This window comes from Buteo buteo, chromosome 9 (assembly GCF_964188355.1).
Source record: "Buteo buteo chromosome 9, bButBut1.hap1.1, whole genome shotgun sequence".
Taxonomy (NCBI): Eukaryota; Metazoa; Chordata; class Aves; order Accipitriformes; family Accipitridae; genus Buteo; species Buteo buteo.
Window position 1 is genome coordinate 13,117,853 of NC_134179.1, and position 18,513 is coordinate 13,136,365.

General features: G+C 34.8%; 1 protein-coding gene across 9 annotated transcripts in view; it reads right to left on the reverse strand.

Moving 5' to 3' along the window:
* USP34 (ubiquitin specific peptidase 34) overlaps positions 1-18,513 on the reverse strand; it is a 141,936-nt gene that overhangs the window by 11,540 nt on the left and 111,883 nt on the right. For 8 of the 9 annotated variants that reach the window (XM_075035415.1, XM_075035412.1, XM_075035410.1 and 5 more), the window contains 17 exons: positions 17,748-17,812; positions 17,576-17,651; positions 17,427-17,474; positions 16,633-16,698; positions 15,047-15,127; positions 13,777-13,862; positions 12,412-12,580; positions 12,253-12,327; positions 11,532-11,683; positions 11,068-11,116; positions 10,858-10,962; positions 10,690-10,734; positions 9,157-9,261; positions 6,540-6,687; positions 4,889-5,523; positions 3,222-3,379; positions 1,904-1,982 (listed from right to left, as the gene is read on the reverse strand). In XM_075035415.1, coding sequence (XP_074891516.1) covers positions 1,904-1,982; positions 3,222-3,379; positions 4,889-5,523; positions 6,540-6,687; positions 9,157-9,261; positions 10,690-10,734; positions 10,858-10,962; positions 11,068-11,116; positions 11,532-11,683; positions 12,253-12,327; positions 12,412-12,580; positions 13,777-13,862; positions 15,047-15,127; positions 16,633-16,698; positions 17,427-17,474; positions 17,576-17,651; positions 17,748-17,812 — 2,142 coding nt within the window. The remainder of the gene's footprint in view (positions 1-1,903; positions 1,983-3,221; positions 3,380-4,888; positions 5,524-6,539; positions 6,688-9,156; positions 9,262-10,689; positions 10,735-10,857; positions 10,963-11,067; positions 11,117-11,531; positions 11,684-12,252; positions 12,328-12,411; positions 12,581-13,776; positions 13,863-15,046; positions 15,128-16,632; positions 16,699-17,426; positions 17,475-17,575; positions 17,652-17,747; positions 17,813-18,513) is intronic. The other variant, XM_075035413.1, reaches the window with a different exon arrangement.

Here is an 18,513-nt window from a genome sequence, read left to right on the forward strand (position 1 = left end):
ATAACAAACTCCTGAAAACTCTATTTTCAAACAGCACTGCAGTGTCTTAATTTTAGTTTTTCTAACTGATTTTGTAATACCAGCTTTTTCTATCATGCTTTTTCCCAGAAAATGTAAACTAGTAACATAAAAAAAGAGAATTTTTAATATAAACCATATAAAAATGGGATTGGAATCAACCTCAAAGCATCATCTAGTCCATCCACATGCCTTAAGGCAGACTAAATATCTTTATATCCTCGACAGATGTTTGCTCAAAGTTCTCCCGATGACTTCCAGTTGTACTGGCTGACACCTTCTGAAACAACCTCTTCCAATATCCCATTTACTGTACAGCTACAACTACCTCCCCTGTCCACTTGTCTTGCACCATGGATTTTTACCAGTTTATTATCTCCCCCTGAATGCACCCTTCTACATATGCCAAAGATGACTTGCATCTTATTTCTACACTTCTCCAACACACCCAGACAATCTTGATTTTTATTCTTGTTCTCAAAAGAATCTAGGGTCCTTCCCCATTTTGCACTGCCAATATATTTAATAAACACATGTTCTCGTCCATCAGCTCGATAATGGCTGTGTTGAATAGAATCCAAGATCTTACACCCATCTTAAGAAGGCCAAAAGGAAAAAAAAACCCCAACAAACCAAAACAAACAAAAAACCCCAACACCCCCCCCCCCCCGATAAACACTGTATGTGCTCTTTTTCAGTCTTCTGTTATCTCACTCATCTTAAAAAGGTAGCCACAGTTCAGAGCTTTTTCAGCAATGTCTTTTAGGCTTTTCCTACATTGCTGCAGGACGGACAGTATGAGTGGATCTGTAGAGTGAAACCATTGGTGGGCAGGGGCTTGACATCCAAACTGTACCCATTTCAGGGGTGTGTTATTTATTCTTCTTTTTTTCCCTCTCTATTTTGAATTAACTCTGGTCTGGTCTCATGGACCCAATATCCATTTACAACTGGAATATACTATACGTGCTCCAGAAATGCGTTTTAGGTTTAGTTTCATTGGAAAGAAATGTAATTTGTGTGTTCTTAGACCACTCCTTGCAAACAAAAGCAAAATAGGTAGGAAAGATAGGGAGAATTGCCTCAGAAGTGCCTCAGAGAAGTGTTCAAAAATATTAATCACAACTGCATCTGAGTATCCTTTATTTCTGTGTTTTAACCTGTTGCCTTAAGACTTCTTAACTAGTAATAACTGTGTGACTGTGCTCAGCCATTCACTCTCAGTTGATCTGTAATGAAGAGAATGACACCAAAAAAAGCATAAACTCACTCCTCTCAATATAATCTGTTGAAGGGTTTTCGTCTCTCTTGAGAAGCTGGCAAACATTTTCCTGATCTTCTTTTTACTACTAAAGAAATATTATTAAAGATGACAGGGGAAGTACCTATGTGAAGAAAACCAAGACTGATTTCTTACTACTCATGACATCTCTTAGTAGTTGCAACTTCTTCAGTAGACCTACTTTACTATTATGCACCTCAGAGCCATTGTATCTACCCCTGATATACGAGATGACACAACACCTTTTTATTTCTTGCTCATCTTTCCTATTTAAGCTACATCCTTTTATAGCTATCCTACCAAATCACTGATATCAACTAACATGTTATCTTCATGGTGTATTAAGATTTGTATTGCCTCAAATTTACTCACTTAACCTCCTACATTAGTGTTTAGACATACAAAAAAAGTCTGGTAAATCTTTTTTTGCCCTTCTTATGACCCTTAAGATTTTAACGTTTTAACATGTATGCCAGTACTTAACCAACATATTTCATATGATACCATACTAAAACAATTTAAAGCAAACACATCGTCAGGAAGGAAGGGATGACTTGATGAGAAAGCGAGATGTTTATTTTAATTAAATAACAAAGTATTTACCTCAGTCATCAGAATCAATCCTCTATTAAACACAACAAGAAGTCTGTCTTCATCAGATTCTAATAATATTCTGAAGGCACTAGGAAAAAACATCCAAACATTGAGAACACTGAAAATCACATACCATCTTTTCGTAATTCATACAAATGCTTAAAATTGTTATGCTCATGCTGTATATTCAAAAATAATCACAGAACAAAGAAACCCCAAAAGAACAGTTATTCATCTCCTCCCCCACTTTTTCATTAAAAAAAGCCTCTGATGTCAACTGTCTTTATGTCAACTTCATGTTATCAAAAGTAATTTATGAACAGCCCTTACAGAATTATTTCCCAAATACTGTCTCCAAAAATGCTAAAAACTGAGGAAAATAATGTACTTCAAAAGACATAAGTTTATGCCTGTGAAATGATACATTTAGATAGGTTCAGTTAAGCATACGTTTGGACTTTTAAACATATAAAAACATTTCTATCAGAGTATCTTATGGTTACAGCAGAACAGAAAATAAAGGATTATGCTAACGAATGGATCGTCTCAACATAACAACTCTTCCAGAGCATTTGGGAAAATCTGATTGCACTCTGTGACAGATGACTGTACATAATCCCATCAAGGTAACACAGGCCATTTTTCCTTTTCACAGGAGTGTTTCAATGCATCAACAGTTGCATTTAAAACCCCAACACCTGACCTACATACACAGGCAATTTATAGTTGTACTGAAAATACCCAAGCGACAGTTTCAGATGTACTACTAAGACTAGAAATGAAAAACTATTTGAAGATACAATAAAGCACTGTACCCCAGGCACAATTTCTAAAAAAACCATTTCTGCCCCAAAATAACAAATGTCAACAACAGCAGCTGAAATTACTGCTTTGCCCATCTGGACTAATCATGGTAGGCTGAGAATGGAATTTCAGCTTAAATGCTGAATTAGAACATTGATTGATTTGGCTTTAGCTTTTTTCCAAGGGCTCTACTGATGCAATTTTGTCACAATGTTTCTTTTTGAACCTTAACATCTTGGTTTACACCTGTTTATTGTAAAATATTTGCTTAGCTTCTGAATTTCCAGCTGAGGAAACATTCTAAAATAAATTATATTCACAGAGAATAGATTTTGGAAAAAAAAAAAAAAAAGTTATAACTAACTTTCTGTTTCTTACTTCTGAATAAAAGTAGCCCCAAAACTTTTTCAAAAAGAATGTAAGAATAATAACACTAACTTTTATTGTACTTCACATTCAGTAAAATATAGTTATTATTCAAATAGGATTAGATTATTACACTACAACTTCACTACTAACATACCTTATTAAAGTAGTCCAACAAGACCGTCCATCCAAACAGCGCAGGTAACAGCTTATGGTTGTTTTCTTAAATTGCTTTATGTCTTCTATCTCCTCCTCTCTCATGTCTGGTCTCTGAGCTACGAACAGTTGCATGAGGTTAAACAGCTCTTCTACTGCCTAAAACACACAAAAACATTAGGTTAGAGTAATATCTCTCAGTATGTTATGCTTCATATCTTATTGTGCATTACTTATTGTGTATTACGTCTAGTAAGTAACACACGGAACAAACATACGTAAGCAAATTTAGATGGGAATACATTTTTAAACATCACAACAAAATTATAAAATCAGCAGACAACATTTTAACCTTAAATAATTAAAACTAAACCGTTCTTAAAAACTAAACTTCTGACATAGAAATTGTGGATATTTCTTATCTATCTTGAATGTAGTTTGCTTTCAGCCTTTGCTATTTACTGTGTGGATTAGGACACAGATATTTGAGATAATCTTTCTGAACCTTAAATGGAAGTTTTGATGCTTCCTAACAGCACAGCTCATTGCCACATACACACACAGACATACATATATATATATGAAAGAATCTGAAATCCTGATCCATGTGACCAAACTCCAAACTTCCTGGCTTTCCTTAAGGAATGTAGGGAGTCATCTGCATGCTGCATGGGTGTGTGCATTCTTTGATGATAATACTATATTCCAAGTAACAGAATTCAGAAAGCTGCTTATGCTAAAACTTGTTGAAGTCCCACATGCAGGGGAAACACTAAACATGGTAGAGTAACTAAAGTCCCTTGCAAGACAAACTGAGACTTCCGAGGGGAGATGCAAACAATGAAAGCAGCAGGAATACTCCCCCCAGGACTGTCAGACTATAAATTTACTCTGCGAGCTGAACTAGAACAGAAGTTCAACATAGAAGATTCCATGCATCCTCCTCCTCTACATAGTGAAGAAAAATCTTTGTATTCTTTCTGTCCGCTTACACCTATGAGGGACCTCAAAGCAAAATTCATGGAGTAATCATGCAAAAATGCATACTTTGCCTCTTAAAAACTTTGTAAGCCTGTTTTTTCACTGTTACACATGGACTATTTTAACTAGTATCCACTCTCTACTGCAGGAATCATAATGTTGTAGAGACAGTGCAACTCCCAGTGTACCAGTGTTTTGCAAAAGGTACACAAGTGTTCCCAAGGTGAACACGAGGCCATCCTCCATTTGAATGCAACAGGCTAAATCTTGGCCCTATTCCAGAAACTGAAAGCAAAGAAACTCACTGGGAATTCCTCCAACTTGGTGTGTTAGAATGTAACACACTTTCTTGAGACCACCACTAAAGGCTATTCCTTGCTTCTTACGACTAGACTGGCATACAGAATATTGAAGAACAGTGGAAACACCAGTGTCTGCTTCCAGAAAAAAAACATCTGCTCTGCAATTGCTACACAGCAAAGAAGAAAATCCAAAACAATCACCCCACAAAGTACAGTAATCGGATCTAAATACATTATTAATTACTTATACCAGGAAATCAAAATATAATGCTTTCACCAGTGGATACATTAAGTCAGTCTTTTCATCTTTTTCATTAAAAGAGACATTCAGTAAGAGAGAAAATACTAACAATGAAACGGTATTCTTTGGTATCAATCTACTTACTCCTGGGTACTGACTGGCATGTGGCGTGAGATTCTTAAAGGCCCACTGGATATTCTGGTGAGAAGCCAACTGCCTTGTGAACGCAGGGGACTGCTCACAGCAAAGGCGCAGGATGCCATAGTAGGCAGGCAGCATCCCACGGTTAAAGAGCACCACATCCTGATCGTCATGGTCTGCGAGGATGTAATTGAAGGCAATGTTCTTCGTCACCACGGGATTCTGTACAATAAGGCGTACGTTCTCTGGACAGTCAACACACACATTATACCAAAAAGACAGCAAAGCCTGTTTGTTGTGGTTGGTGGCTATAGCCGGCTCAGAAAGTTTAGGCTGGAAAAGGTTCCATAAGTCCATGAAGTAAGTAGAAAACATGAGTTTCTCAGTTTTTGAGATCAAACAGTATGTCATGAAACTGAAGTAGGGCACAAGTTTTGTAGTGCCATGAACAGCAGCATCAACATATAGCTTAGCTCTTGAAAGAAGGCCAAGAAGCACATTGTAGACTTGATGAAGAACTACTGTAGTATCTGGACTGAGAGGCAGATCGCGTGTAGGGATGTGCAAAGAGCGGGTTGATCGGAACATCTGACGGAAGGAATTGCTTGGAATAAGCGACACCAAGAGATAGGCTGCAGCTTCAAATAAAAACAAATTTGTTACACCTTTGAAAATGACGTACATGTGTAAGAGCCATTTAAACAGAAGTTAAATTACAGTGAATGTTCCATTTACAGATTTCAAAGCATTTTACAGAATATGGTATTACTATATTCACACTAGAGATAGAAAAAAAAAAAAAAATCAGAATGGTAAGTCTAGCACAAAGCATGTTAAAAGTGGTGTTGAGATTTGCTTTCAGGCCTCTTTACACTATATTCCTGCCTGCTGCTTGGTTCTAACTCTTCTAACACAATGTATCCCATCACAGAAATACAAACCCAGATGTTTTCTGTGACTAAACTGTCCACTGCTTGATCAACAACAAGTCATTACCTCTTCAGAGGTGTTTACAACTGGAGTCTGTTGCAAAGCTGTACCGCCAGTTTCCACATCTCCCTCAACCACAGAAAATGTATTAAAGTTCAGTGTGGCCTGTTACTGTGGAATCTCCTTTATAAAAAACTTTAGACACAGGAAAGGCTGAAAACGTGATCTGGCAATCTGACAGTGTGATTCCTGGTAGAAAAAAACAGAGAGCCAGGACACCCTAGATATGGGGACATACACAGGCTGCTTCTCCTTGATCCACAAGTTCAAAGGACTCAACCGAAGATTACTCCGTGAAGGGTGAAAGAACATGGTCTACTCCTACCTACAGTACAACTATGTGATGGACACTATGGAGAATCTCTTGGATTAGCTCTTTTTCTTCTTTGGGTTTTCCTGAATCTAGTAGATTAACCACATAAGATGAAGAACCTACTAATGTATCATTCGAGTTATGAAATCAAAACAGTTTTCATCAAAACCAGTAGCATGTCTTCATGAGGCACCACAGTTGTACTAATATTTTAAAATACAGCAATTTTAAAACAATTGGAAAAGGAAAAGGCAAGCACAAGAGCATGTATTTCACTTGTGACAGAAATACCCCATACACAGTAACTTGCTACAACAGAAGAATAATTCTCTTCAATTTAAATTAACTTACAAGTTCTCACTCTAGGATAGTTGTGAGCCAGAAGAAAACGTTCAACCCAGTTTTCCATATTTTGCAGCACCCAGCTGTGAGCTAGTTTATTTCGAGGTGTTTGCACAGCCAGCCAATCCAGGCACTGAGATGGATTGTATTCAATGACCTGAAAGAAAAGGGGAAAAATAAAAAAGAATACATTCACCTTGGCAATATGTACTGCTGGTATTAAAAAACCCTAAAAATAACTACCAAGACTTTAAAAATATTTTTTCAAAATATCTTCGAACTATCAAAACACCTACAAGACTGAGATGCTCTGGCCGACAAAGAAAACCCTTATTAAGTTTCACACTGGTTTGTGCTTCTGAATCTCATGCAGAGCTTCTGAAAGTTCAATCTATGTCCAGGAAGTTACTCTACATACCCTTTCTGCATATTTTGAGATATTTAAGAATTGAAATGTTAAGCACTTAGGAAACTGAACAATCTGGTCTTTATAAACAAATAAATCTTTTTTTTTAAATAGCTAACAAAACCTTAACACCGAATCAGTATTTTTAGCCAAGTTACATCAAAAGAACATAAATGGCATGCAAGTATGTTCATATAGCTTCGTGCTGAGGGTAACTATTATGGTTTTTATGAATATGCAATTTAAAGGAAGAAATTAATCTAGTGCTTTTCAAAGGTAATGAAAAGCCTGTGGAGTGCTGTTGTACAGTTATCAAAGCCTTGCAGATAATAAGGAGAAAACATAGCTTCCTGTGCCTTTCTGGTTCTGTGTGGTTGAAAATTTGTTGACATTAGGCCAATAAAAGTAGTTTGTTCATTTGCTAGTTTTTAAAAACTGTTTTCTTTTTACCTTGAGGCCCAGGTGCCCAGACAAGGAAAAATGAACTCTTACCTATCTAAGAAACCATTTGCTGGATTGCTGAAACTGTTCCCAACTACTCTAATCCACCTGAAGAATATAAGCAGCTGCTGACCAAAACTCTGCTTATAAAATTTTAATCTCAATTTAAAAATAAACATATTAAGAACAATCTCCTCCCTTTTTTTAGAAATGACAAATTGATCTGTCAAATTCCCTTTGTAATAGCTGGAGGGTATCTCCAAGAAAAAGACTATCATTGTTCACTGTCTTCATGGCTCAATCACTTTTTAATGACTTGTAGAAACTGGAGTGGCTGCAAAAGTAGGTCTACAGCCTAAATCTGTCTGTGCATTAACTACTGGGCCTTTCATCCCTGCCTACACAATTTATATCTCTAGGGCTGTATCAACAAGGCAAGGATAATGATGCTGGCAACACCAGAGACTGAACCGATGTCTTCGACTGCTAAAAGCTTGACTTTCCAACAGAAACCTGTCACCAACTTGCTTCCCCTGTTGGTTCAGTTTGCGTAGTAAGAATAAGGAGGGAAATAAAAAACAGGATTGCTTAACAAATTACATACCTAAACTTTGTGGCTGACTGAAGCACGAAGCACAGGTACTTACTTCATGCCACAACTTGCATATTGTCGTATGAAGTTTAATTACAAAAATTCTCTTGGAAAGGTTTCCTTATTACTGAGAGAAGTTCGTAACCTACAACTTCCCCGTATACAGAAAGCAGCTAGATGTAATTTTTGACCTTGAGATCCACTGTTTGAACTCTCTTTACCTGAGGTACAGCAGTTACAGCTAATTCATATTCAGATCAAACTTGGTATACACTTTCCCAGATTACCTAGTGGTTCCTATCCTATAACTGCTCCCAACCAGGAGTAAAATACTTTTGAACAGCAATCCATATTCTATCCCACAGTGCTTCAGTAGGTAAGACAGGTTTGTATTTTACCAGATGTCACAATTCTGCACAGTAATAATCTTCTACAAACCCCAGTCCCGCTTTTTAAAAAGTATTAAAGGGAATAAATGTTCAACAGCTTGTCCTCAGCAGTCTTCAGGCTGTACACACCATTCTTAGGCAGTAATAAAGACAGTAAATCACACTAGGAACTCAAAGAGCAGTTATAGTGAAAGCTTTAATTCCTAATCTATTGCTCAGGTAAAGGAATTTATCCCTGTGCCAACTTGGTTAAAAAGTCTCTTTCTTGCTTTAGAAATGCAAGCAAGAATGGTCCTGCACCACAGCAATTCTCCACTAGATTGAATTTAGCACTATATTATGGGTTAAAAATGTTAATAAGTATTTTACAGAGAACAAAAAATGTCAAACGAATATTCAAAGAACCAGTACATAATGGACAAAAAAACCCTAATGAATGATGGGTCTTGAAACGTTTTAGTCAGTCCTTGCAAAAGGCTAACTGAGAAAAATAAGTGGAATTTGCCTAGAAGAAGCATTCTAGACCCTTATTATGGATCAAGTAATTTCTCATTAAACTAAAATTTAAACTGAAATACCAGTTAACCAGAATGCTGTTCAAATAACATTAAAAGTTCAAGCAGAACTTTTAAATGTCTATTAGCTGTTGCTGTTTATTCGGAAAAGAAATGGTCATAAAAAAAAAAATCATGAATTGATACAGCAAGGATGACAATTACATGTAAAACCCTTTCATAGACATAAAAGAATGAACAAGAGAAAGACAATTTAGCTTCCGTTTTCTTTTACATGTTGTACCTCCCATATCCTCTGCAGAATGTAAGAAGCAAAGGGTGGCATTCCTGGAGGTCCACCAGCAAATTCCATCAGCATGGTCAGCAATTTGAAAAAAGGATTGGCTGCCTGTAATGCATAAAAATAAAAATATCCATTTTGATCCATTTCATTTCATCCACTAATTTTTTTAGAGACTTTAAAAAAAACCCCAAACATTTGCATAAAAATATATTTCTATGAACTTTTGACATGAAAAGTTATATTACTTTTAAACCCTTATTATTATATCTGTAAATAATCCACACACATACATATATATCTCAATACTACTGTATCCACATGTGGATACAGTAGAATTAAGCCACTTCTTATATAGCTAGTGCAAGGCAACATGATCATTCTAGGCAGGATCAGTCTACTAGAAATCTGAAGTTACAAGGAAATAACAGTACATATTCTCTGACACAGGCATTATTCTGAACAAAAAGTTGGGGAATCAAGCTGTACAGTCTTGAAGAATTCACCAATTTATGCTGTTTTACATAGATAGAAGATTTCACTATCGCAGAGAAGCTATTATTTTTATATATTTGCATAACACGTAATATGGATCGTGAAAAGTTCATCCAAAAGAATCACATTTCAAGGGTTTACACTCATCATTATTATTTTCATACCATCTTCCTCTGAAACGACCACCATTTCTACTCTAACATGTTGGATCTAATATGAAAAATTTTTTTTAAAGTTTTCTAAGAGCCACCCAGCTTTTAACAACGCTTCAATAAAGTGCTTACTACTATTAATATATATTTCGCACCTCACCAAAAATGTCTCTGGTGCCTGTGTGTATGTGCAAAGCAAAAAAAGCATAAAAATGTAGCAAATGTTAGCGTGACAGGAGGGAAGTAGACTGTCATCTGATAGTGCCCATTCTATCACACAAAGCAAAGCTGTCATGAGAATGATTTAGTATGCGGTTCTTTTCCAACCATGATCATGCCTCCTCTGCTAGACATGCCCTCAATTTTTCCTAATTATTTTTTCTTTTCTGACAGCAGTATACAAGAATGTCCTTGTGTGAGCATACACTTCTGCACTCTGTACATATTTTTCATGTGGAATCCATTTGGAACTCTCAGTATTTTTGTTATTACCAGGGCAGAAATTTATTCTGACTGAGAAATGTGTTTGCATGCACAGAACTGCAAAATAGTGCCCCAAAACTTGAACCACCAGATGATAATTATGTATCTCCACTTATTCTAGCATACACGTTTTATTGTTACCAATTTTTTTTTATTATTCATATAGGTGGAGAATCTAGAAATATGTTATTTGGCTTTGAATAAAACTTTCATCTTAAACTGCATACCAGATTTCTGCTTTAGAAAACTTAATATACAGTGCAGTTAGACTTCATCGAATGTCACAAAAACTTCCATGGATCATCTTCCATGCAAGATTTTTGATTAGCAAAGGATTATTTAAGTAATTTAAAACAGAGAAATATTAATACAAATTATTTAATATACAGGTATTATGTTTACATACCTCAGGAGTCAACTTTGCTATAGATGTGAAAAGCATGGACACAATCTTAAAAACAAAACAAACAAAACTCACTTAGACTTGTGCTTATTCAGTTAAAATAATAAAAATCACCCCATTACACTTATTAGATAAGATTTTCAACAAATAGCTGTAGTTTCTGATACTTACATGTTCTGCAAGTCGATTATTGTACCGACACAAACTGAAAATGAGATTGCAAGTTTGCCTGATGTTGATACCATCACGGATATGTTGAAACAAAAAAGGAAAACCCTGAAAGAAATAATAAGATACTAGTACATTGTCTACAATTACATATGTACACATACATATGTGCATTTTTTTTGAGGCTCATAAAGTCATATTTAAATTAATTACCTTTCCTCCTGTTAATGCTGCCATGTCGTTTTGTGACAAAGTCAAATGCCTAAAACACAAAAAAACCCTTTATCATTTTACTTCAGAGATTATTAAGTAATGTTAAGCAGAAATACAGGACCTAGTGTTAGTTTATATTCTTCTGTATCACAATAGACAGAAGAAAATAAAAGTATTGATATAAAATTGAACAAAAATAGTAAATATTTTCTACTCAGACCAAATAAAAAAAGAAATCCAAATGTGGGCAACTGAATGTGTTTAAGGATTTAGCCTGAGTCTTTTGTTTGGTCAACAATGACGAAACATTTCTCTCTTCAATGGTTAAAAATAGAATGGGCCCATATACAAGCTCGTTTATGCTGTTGAAAAAGCCCACCCACCCCCCGAATCCCATAAAATGACTAATTCCTTTCTGAACAAGCTTAAATTAGAATTTACTTCGGTTTTTCAAAAGCTCTTGCCTTTCTGAGCGAGACTGTTCAACTAGAAGAGCAATCAGGGCAATCATCTTTTCAAGTGCAGCAGGCCTGTATTTTTCTTCTGCTAAAGAAAGTATATCTTCCTCTTCCTCCTCCTCCTCCCCTTCTTCCTCAGAAAGTACTTCAACCTGCGGCTGAAGGAAAAAAAGGTGACTTCAATGTGGCCATTTTAAGCCTTAATTTCAAAGAGCTTGTACATAGTTTTGCACATATTCTGTCCTCTCTTTTATTCAAAACAACTCAATAAACTTGCATGAATCAAAACAGGCAAATACCTAATCGCTTGATTTTTCATGCTGAAGCATTCATTTTGCATAAGCTAAATTGTATTTACAAATGCAAAAGTTGGTTGAAGTCACTACATAGCCTGATATGGTGGTCTATTTCATAAAAAACCCCAGGTACATTTAAAAGCTTAAGTTGTACAATAGAAGTAAGCAATCGTTAACATTAATAGCATGATGAGGGCAACTTAATTGCTTCTACTTAAAATCTACTTCTATACTAAACAGAAAACACTGGCTTATAGCATAGCCAATTCAGCATCTTTTTAAATTATTATATTCACTTAAATATTGAAAAAAGTGTATGAGTGAAAATTTTAATTTAACAGCTGAAAAATGGTTCAAGAGACACAGTACTAATGATCACATATGTAAAATATGAAAGATGAGTTCTTGTTATACAAGACATTCAAACTTACATTTTCAGGTCCTTTAGTTCCCATGTAGAAATGGACCATTGTAGATATGGCTTGCAATGAAAGCAAGAACTGGCTCTGAAATACGTAGATATTGAATTACTTGAAAATACATACATGCATATGCATACCTAATTCCCAAAACTACACGGCTATACTTACTTCCTCTTCTCCCATTTTGGCAAATTCATAAAGAAAGGCAAAGTACTCTGTGAGATGTTTACTGTGAGGCTTAACACCATGCTCCATAATTGACAAGAGTGTCTTCACAAAGCGCGTCACACAAGAGCGGCTGCCAATGTCTTCCACAGGACCATCTATGTCATCCGAACTGAAAGCAAAATCCAATTTAGATACTTCAACGCAATACATGGAGCATAAAATCATCTTGAACCAGTCAAAAAAAAAAATTCTGAAAAACTTCCAGTTTTCTACTCTGTCCTACTATCATACTCCGATCTCTAACACTTTGTCTTATGCCAAGTATAGCCTAGATGACAACATGGCTTAATGTAAGGTAGCATCTATCACTCAAAATGTTGAAAGGTTAATAAAACTAGTATTTTGAATCAATGATTCTAGTCAGGAAAAGAATTCTTAGAAAAACAGTATTAGGGGATCTGCTACTTAAAATCATCTCGGTTTGCACGTCACATTTCCTGAGTTTCAAGAAATAATGCTGTTATAGCTAATTATACTGTGGAACTAAGGCAAGGCAGTCTGCTAAACACATATACAAGATGCTGACAGGGCAGAAAACATGCACTTTCAACCTTATTCATCTACGGAAAGTTGGATCTTATCACTGAACAAAACAAGTGACAGTCTTTTAAAGTAAGGCTTCCAGAGAAAACTAAATTCTATTTTTGCCATGAAAACTGTATCTTCACATCCTGAATTTTGTTATGGCAGTATAGTTATTACAAACTCTGCCATTTTTGGTCTGGAAAAAAGTTATTATCAGGATCACAAACTTAACCCAAGAGATGAAAGAAAAAACACTTTCTTCTTTTTCTCATTATCTATCAAAAAGAAGAAATATTTCATAATTGGAGACAAAGTGACAGTTTTCTTGAGAATTAGCAGTACAAAATAGAATCCAATAGGTTTTTTCTTACTTTTTGACAAAAACTGTGATTTAGCTATATGACACAGAACAAGACTCTCATCTCCAGCCTCTTTCATTGGAGGCACAAATCAAAATTTGCACCTATATGCCTCTGAATTTGCAATTGGATTCTCATGTATAAGTAGTGAGATTTACACTTGCAGCATATTACTGACAGTGAAAAGAAAGACTGCTGAATATCTAGTCTAAGGAAACAAATGCTTCAAACAATGTCTCTTTAGACACTGGCTTTTCCAACCACAATAGTATTTTTAAATAAATCAGAACATTTTGGGTAGAATAATAAACAATTAAAACAGTACTATTTTAGGTTTATAAGACCATTTTGAATAATTCATTAAACAAAAGCAATTGCTGTAGCACATGTAATAAATAGTTTCCAGGTGTTATTATTTTACCAGTCTTCCATTCCTGGCTGGAGATAAAGATGCGCATGCACTGGCCTCAGCCTCTGTATCACATGAATACACAAACGCTGGAACATCTGCAAATGCATAAGTAAATGAACTCCACATGTTCATTCTTCTACATATATGTCAATACATATTTTATAAGCCAAGAATATTCTGTCTCCTATGCAACCTAAAGTTAAAGCTGAGACTGAGATGCCCACATTCCATTTCTAAGTGTATTTTAACAGCATAGTCAAACCTGTTTTTATAAACAGATCTGATGGAGGAACCCTAAAAAGTTTTTAGTATTGGTGTGCACTGTACACTACTGAAACGTGACTTAAGACTGCTGTTCAAAAATGTTATTTTTTCTTCAATCTCTATCTTCTGAAATGTTTAGATATTTTTGGCAAGGTTTTTTTATTTTACCTCTGGCTGTAAGAAAATTTTAAGGAAGTTCCTTCCAGGAATTTTTAATTTATAAAACATTCATCAATGATTAGAGCTTTGCCTAACGTCTTGCATAGAGTTCTCCCATGAAATATATTCAATAATGGGTTGTATACAGAAACTATGTATGGTTCTATATGGAAATATTACTTTAATAATCAGAAAAGTTAAACCAATTGAAGGGTTCAGGTGAGATAAAGTAATTGCTAAAGTTTTACCTAAAGAACTTGCAATAGAAATATACTTTTAAGTGAAACTATTAATAGTATTTGTATCTGTGACTATCCAAATGCTACTAATGTAGGGTTTATTCAATTTTAAACATTTCCAGAAAAGGGCATTAAAAAAAAACTTTGTGGCATAAGGTTATAAAATTAAATCTATCTACAAAACCCAAAGGCAGAAGTTTAGAAGTGAAGCTTCCATTAGGAGTACTGAATGTACATAATTTATTATTTTTTATTTTCTGAATGTGTGTCTTGACACATTGTTGTTGAACCAATTCAGAAGAAAAACATTTTTAATGTAAAGTGTTCAAATTTGTAGAGATCACGTGGGAGTTGTAGAAAACTTTGTATCTATTGTGACATTTTGTGATCCTAACTGTACAACTACAGCACTACAGCAATATTGATTTTGTTTCAAACAACAATAACACTCCCATGGTCAAATATTTTCTTTAAAACTTACGCAAGAATAGAAAAGAGTAAGATAATTACAGGTATTAATAAAAACTTGCAGAATCTTTGTATGTGTCATAATAATTGCCCATTTCTGTTCAAAGGTCAAGTACTCACTTGACTTAAAAAGGAACATTTTTTCTTACCTGTCTCACAATCTGATTGGGACACTTTATTAGAATCTGCATTGGCCACCAATCATCATCAGCCATACGATCCAAAAACCACTGCAGAAGATACATACTTTGTTAGTTTTGTTCCAAACTTGTTCTAGTCCAATCTTCTTTTTGCATGATATTAAAGTCTGAAGAGAAATTGATGTTACTATTATTAAGGAATAAGCAAGTATTAATCCAAGGGAAATCTAAATGTCTTCGTGCATGACAAGAAAGGAATAAAGATCAATAGCAGTAAACATCAATGTAAGTTTATATCCAGCATCTTCTTATCCCTGGGCTCTGCATGCCATTATTCAATTCTCTGGAAGGACACGCTTATCCTGAAAAGTGACATCAACAGAATAAAAAATGATGCTTACAATGAAGCATAAGCTGAAGAATCTTGTAGAATACGGATAGGCTTAAACAAGAATGTAGTTACTGAATTAGATACCTTTTGCATTTTAAAACGTGGAAAAGCCTTACTACCTCCAGAGACAGAAAATGTATAAAAATACCAGAGAATGATTCATTCAAAGTTAGACTCAGCAAATAATACAACTGAGTATTCTGGCTCCACAACTTTTGTTTTATTCAGAAGGAAAAGCAGTTTAAATTAAAGAATCCAAGTTGTTGTTCTTAATTGTACCTGAGTATTTTTTACTACATTAAATGTCTTCACTCATTTTAAGCATCTTAGGACTATACCATACTAACAAAACCATATCACCCAAATACTCAGTATTATATAACAATTTCACAAACTAGAATCAATCTATAAAAGAAAAATGAATTTAATTAATTTGTACTGAACAAGGTCTAATGCAGGATACAGTATGTATCAGGGTCCTTGTACATTCAAATTATCACAAACTTTCCTTCAGTATCTCAAAACTGGTTTTGCCAACACCACATTGACTTTTTGTCTATAGTTTCTCAGTCCCTCTCCCACTTTGTCGCAGACTCCCTTCAAGCAGCATCCTGAAAAAATTTATATAAAAAACCATTCTGCCATTTTCTTCTCCTTTTTCCAAGAATTTTAAGTCTTTCTACACTTTGGGTACAAGATCCTCAGTTTCACAAGCAAGGCACTATATGAATTTGTTTTCAGCTAATTCTAACATTAGCTGTTCTTACTCTCCTTCTAAGTTTCTTCATTGCACTGCTGCCTTTTATCTCACTGCCCTCTTCCCCTGGATTCAACTCCAGTTCCTGCCATTCTAGTCCTTAAACAGTAGCCTCTTCCCATTTCTCTTGTGTGATTTCATTTAAACACCTCTTAATTACACAAATCCGTATGTAATAAAATAAAGAGATTGAGACACTGTGTGTGTTCTAGTCCAGTAACAAAGCCATTTTGACCTGTGGTCTTGCCATAGGCTTCTGCAAATAAAAGTCAAGTCATTCCCCAGAATCTGCAGTATTCAGAGAGGATGAATTTAATCTCATAGTGCACAAATATGCCAAATACAGTAGTTCATAGTCCAAAATATTCCAGGGATACGAACCTCCAGGAAAGTTAAACAATATATAGAAAGTTGCTTTGTACTTTGCTGAGTTCCTAAGTCACTTACTTCACAAGCAGCCTGACTGTTATTAAACTGTTTTGTTAACAGTTCAATCCACTGAAGCATTGTAGGCTGTAAAAAGAAATATAGAAAAAAACTGTAACTTAAAATAATAAATTGCAACTTAATCTTTAAACATTTCTAAATGGTCAGTTAGAACACTGAATCTTAAGAACATAGCTACAAACACTAAATGCTTTACAAACTGGTAGTATGTTGCACCTATACAAAAGTAACAGTACATACATTGAAACTAATGCAACTAGTACCTACATATTTGGACTAACTGTCCAATTACACATTATTACATATTCGTACTAATCCCCCAAAAGCTAGAATTAGTAGCATTACGCCAACATAGATGAGAAAGAAGTAAAATCTGACTGAGAAAAAGATGTTTAAGATAGAATGGAACTTTCTTGTTGTTCATTCTAGTATTTATCCTTTAAAATTCATGAGCATAACTGTTGCTTAGTGGTAAACACTCCCCTCTGCATAAGACTAACAAGTGCTTGTTAAGATCTGAATCATCCAGGAATTTTCAAATTAAAAGAAGACAAAAATCTGCTGTGCCTGATGCACTGCTGAGGCAGAGAAGGCTAAAACCAGAACTCGCATTTTTTTGCATTGCGCAGTGTTTACTATAAATGTGTTAAATGACACTCTTTAAACATTAACTTGGTATCATCTGTGGTACTTAATACGTCTCTAAATCGCACTTTTAAAATGAAAAAGTACAGATATACTTTTCACTATAGTCATGCAGTTAACTAATGAGAATTCACAAGTAAATAGAATACCTTTTCCTTTGAATGAATAAATGTCTCTAGTACAAAGGAAGTGCTTAACTGGAAAAAAAAATATTGCACCATTAATTATGGAATGCCTGAATTAAAATGTGAACGAGGTAAAATTTAAAATAAGCATGATATACTTTTAAAGTACTTACCTTTGCAGTCATCAGGGAAACCGCTTTTGGATCTGGTAGTGTGCTTGGGATGCTACTACACAACTGCCACATAAACCTAGAGTCAGTAATTTTATTTGTTAATTAAAATAAATAATGAAAATCTGCAAGAAGAAAAGAAGCATTAATATTACATTTTTTAAGAAAAACTTACCCAAAATATGTATGTTCAAAAATGTTCTTGTCTTGAAGAAACTGCATGTTATCATGCCATATCCACTGAAGAAAAAATGCTAACATCAGATACAAGAAAGCAGTTTATTTCACTACATAAGCATGATTTTAGGAATATTTAAACTCTTGCCATGGCTAAGAAAAAAATTTTTCTGACGAAAAATTATTTCTGAAAGCATTTTCTTCATTTTAAAGGATTGGCTTAAAGTTGTTTTATTCATACTATAGCAAGTATTAGTTTTGCCTGCCATACGACTGCAAAACAGAGCTCAGAACCTTCTCCTCTTTCTGTGATCTCATTTTTACAACTCACATTTTTAGACTGTAATTTTGAGAACTAGTCCAACATGTTAAAAAAGAACCACAGTTTAAGACCATATTTTGATGTCTGCAATAGCGTAATAACTTAGAAAATGCCCCAAAACTCTCTAAAGACATAGTTTCACTAATTGAGATCAGTTAGACTTTCCAGCAGCCTAGCTAGGTATGTCTAAAGGTTGAAGTTCTGACCCAAAGCCTGATGAGCCCTGTGAACTATTGATAAATTCTTAAAGAGTAACACTTGAGATTCCATCATTAATCAGAAAATGATTTCATGCCAGGCCCCCCTGTTCCTCTCTCCAAAATGATGTTTTTGACCAAATCTGTTTGTAGCATTTTTCATATAAAAACAGTGTAAAAGTTTATTTAAATCTATTATTATTTTTAAGACTGAGAAGGATAAAAAGCACCATTTGATTTGCTGA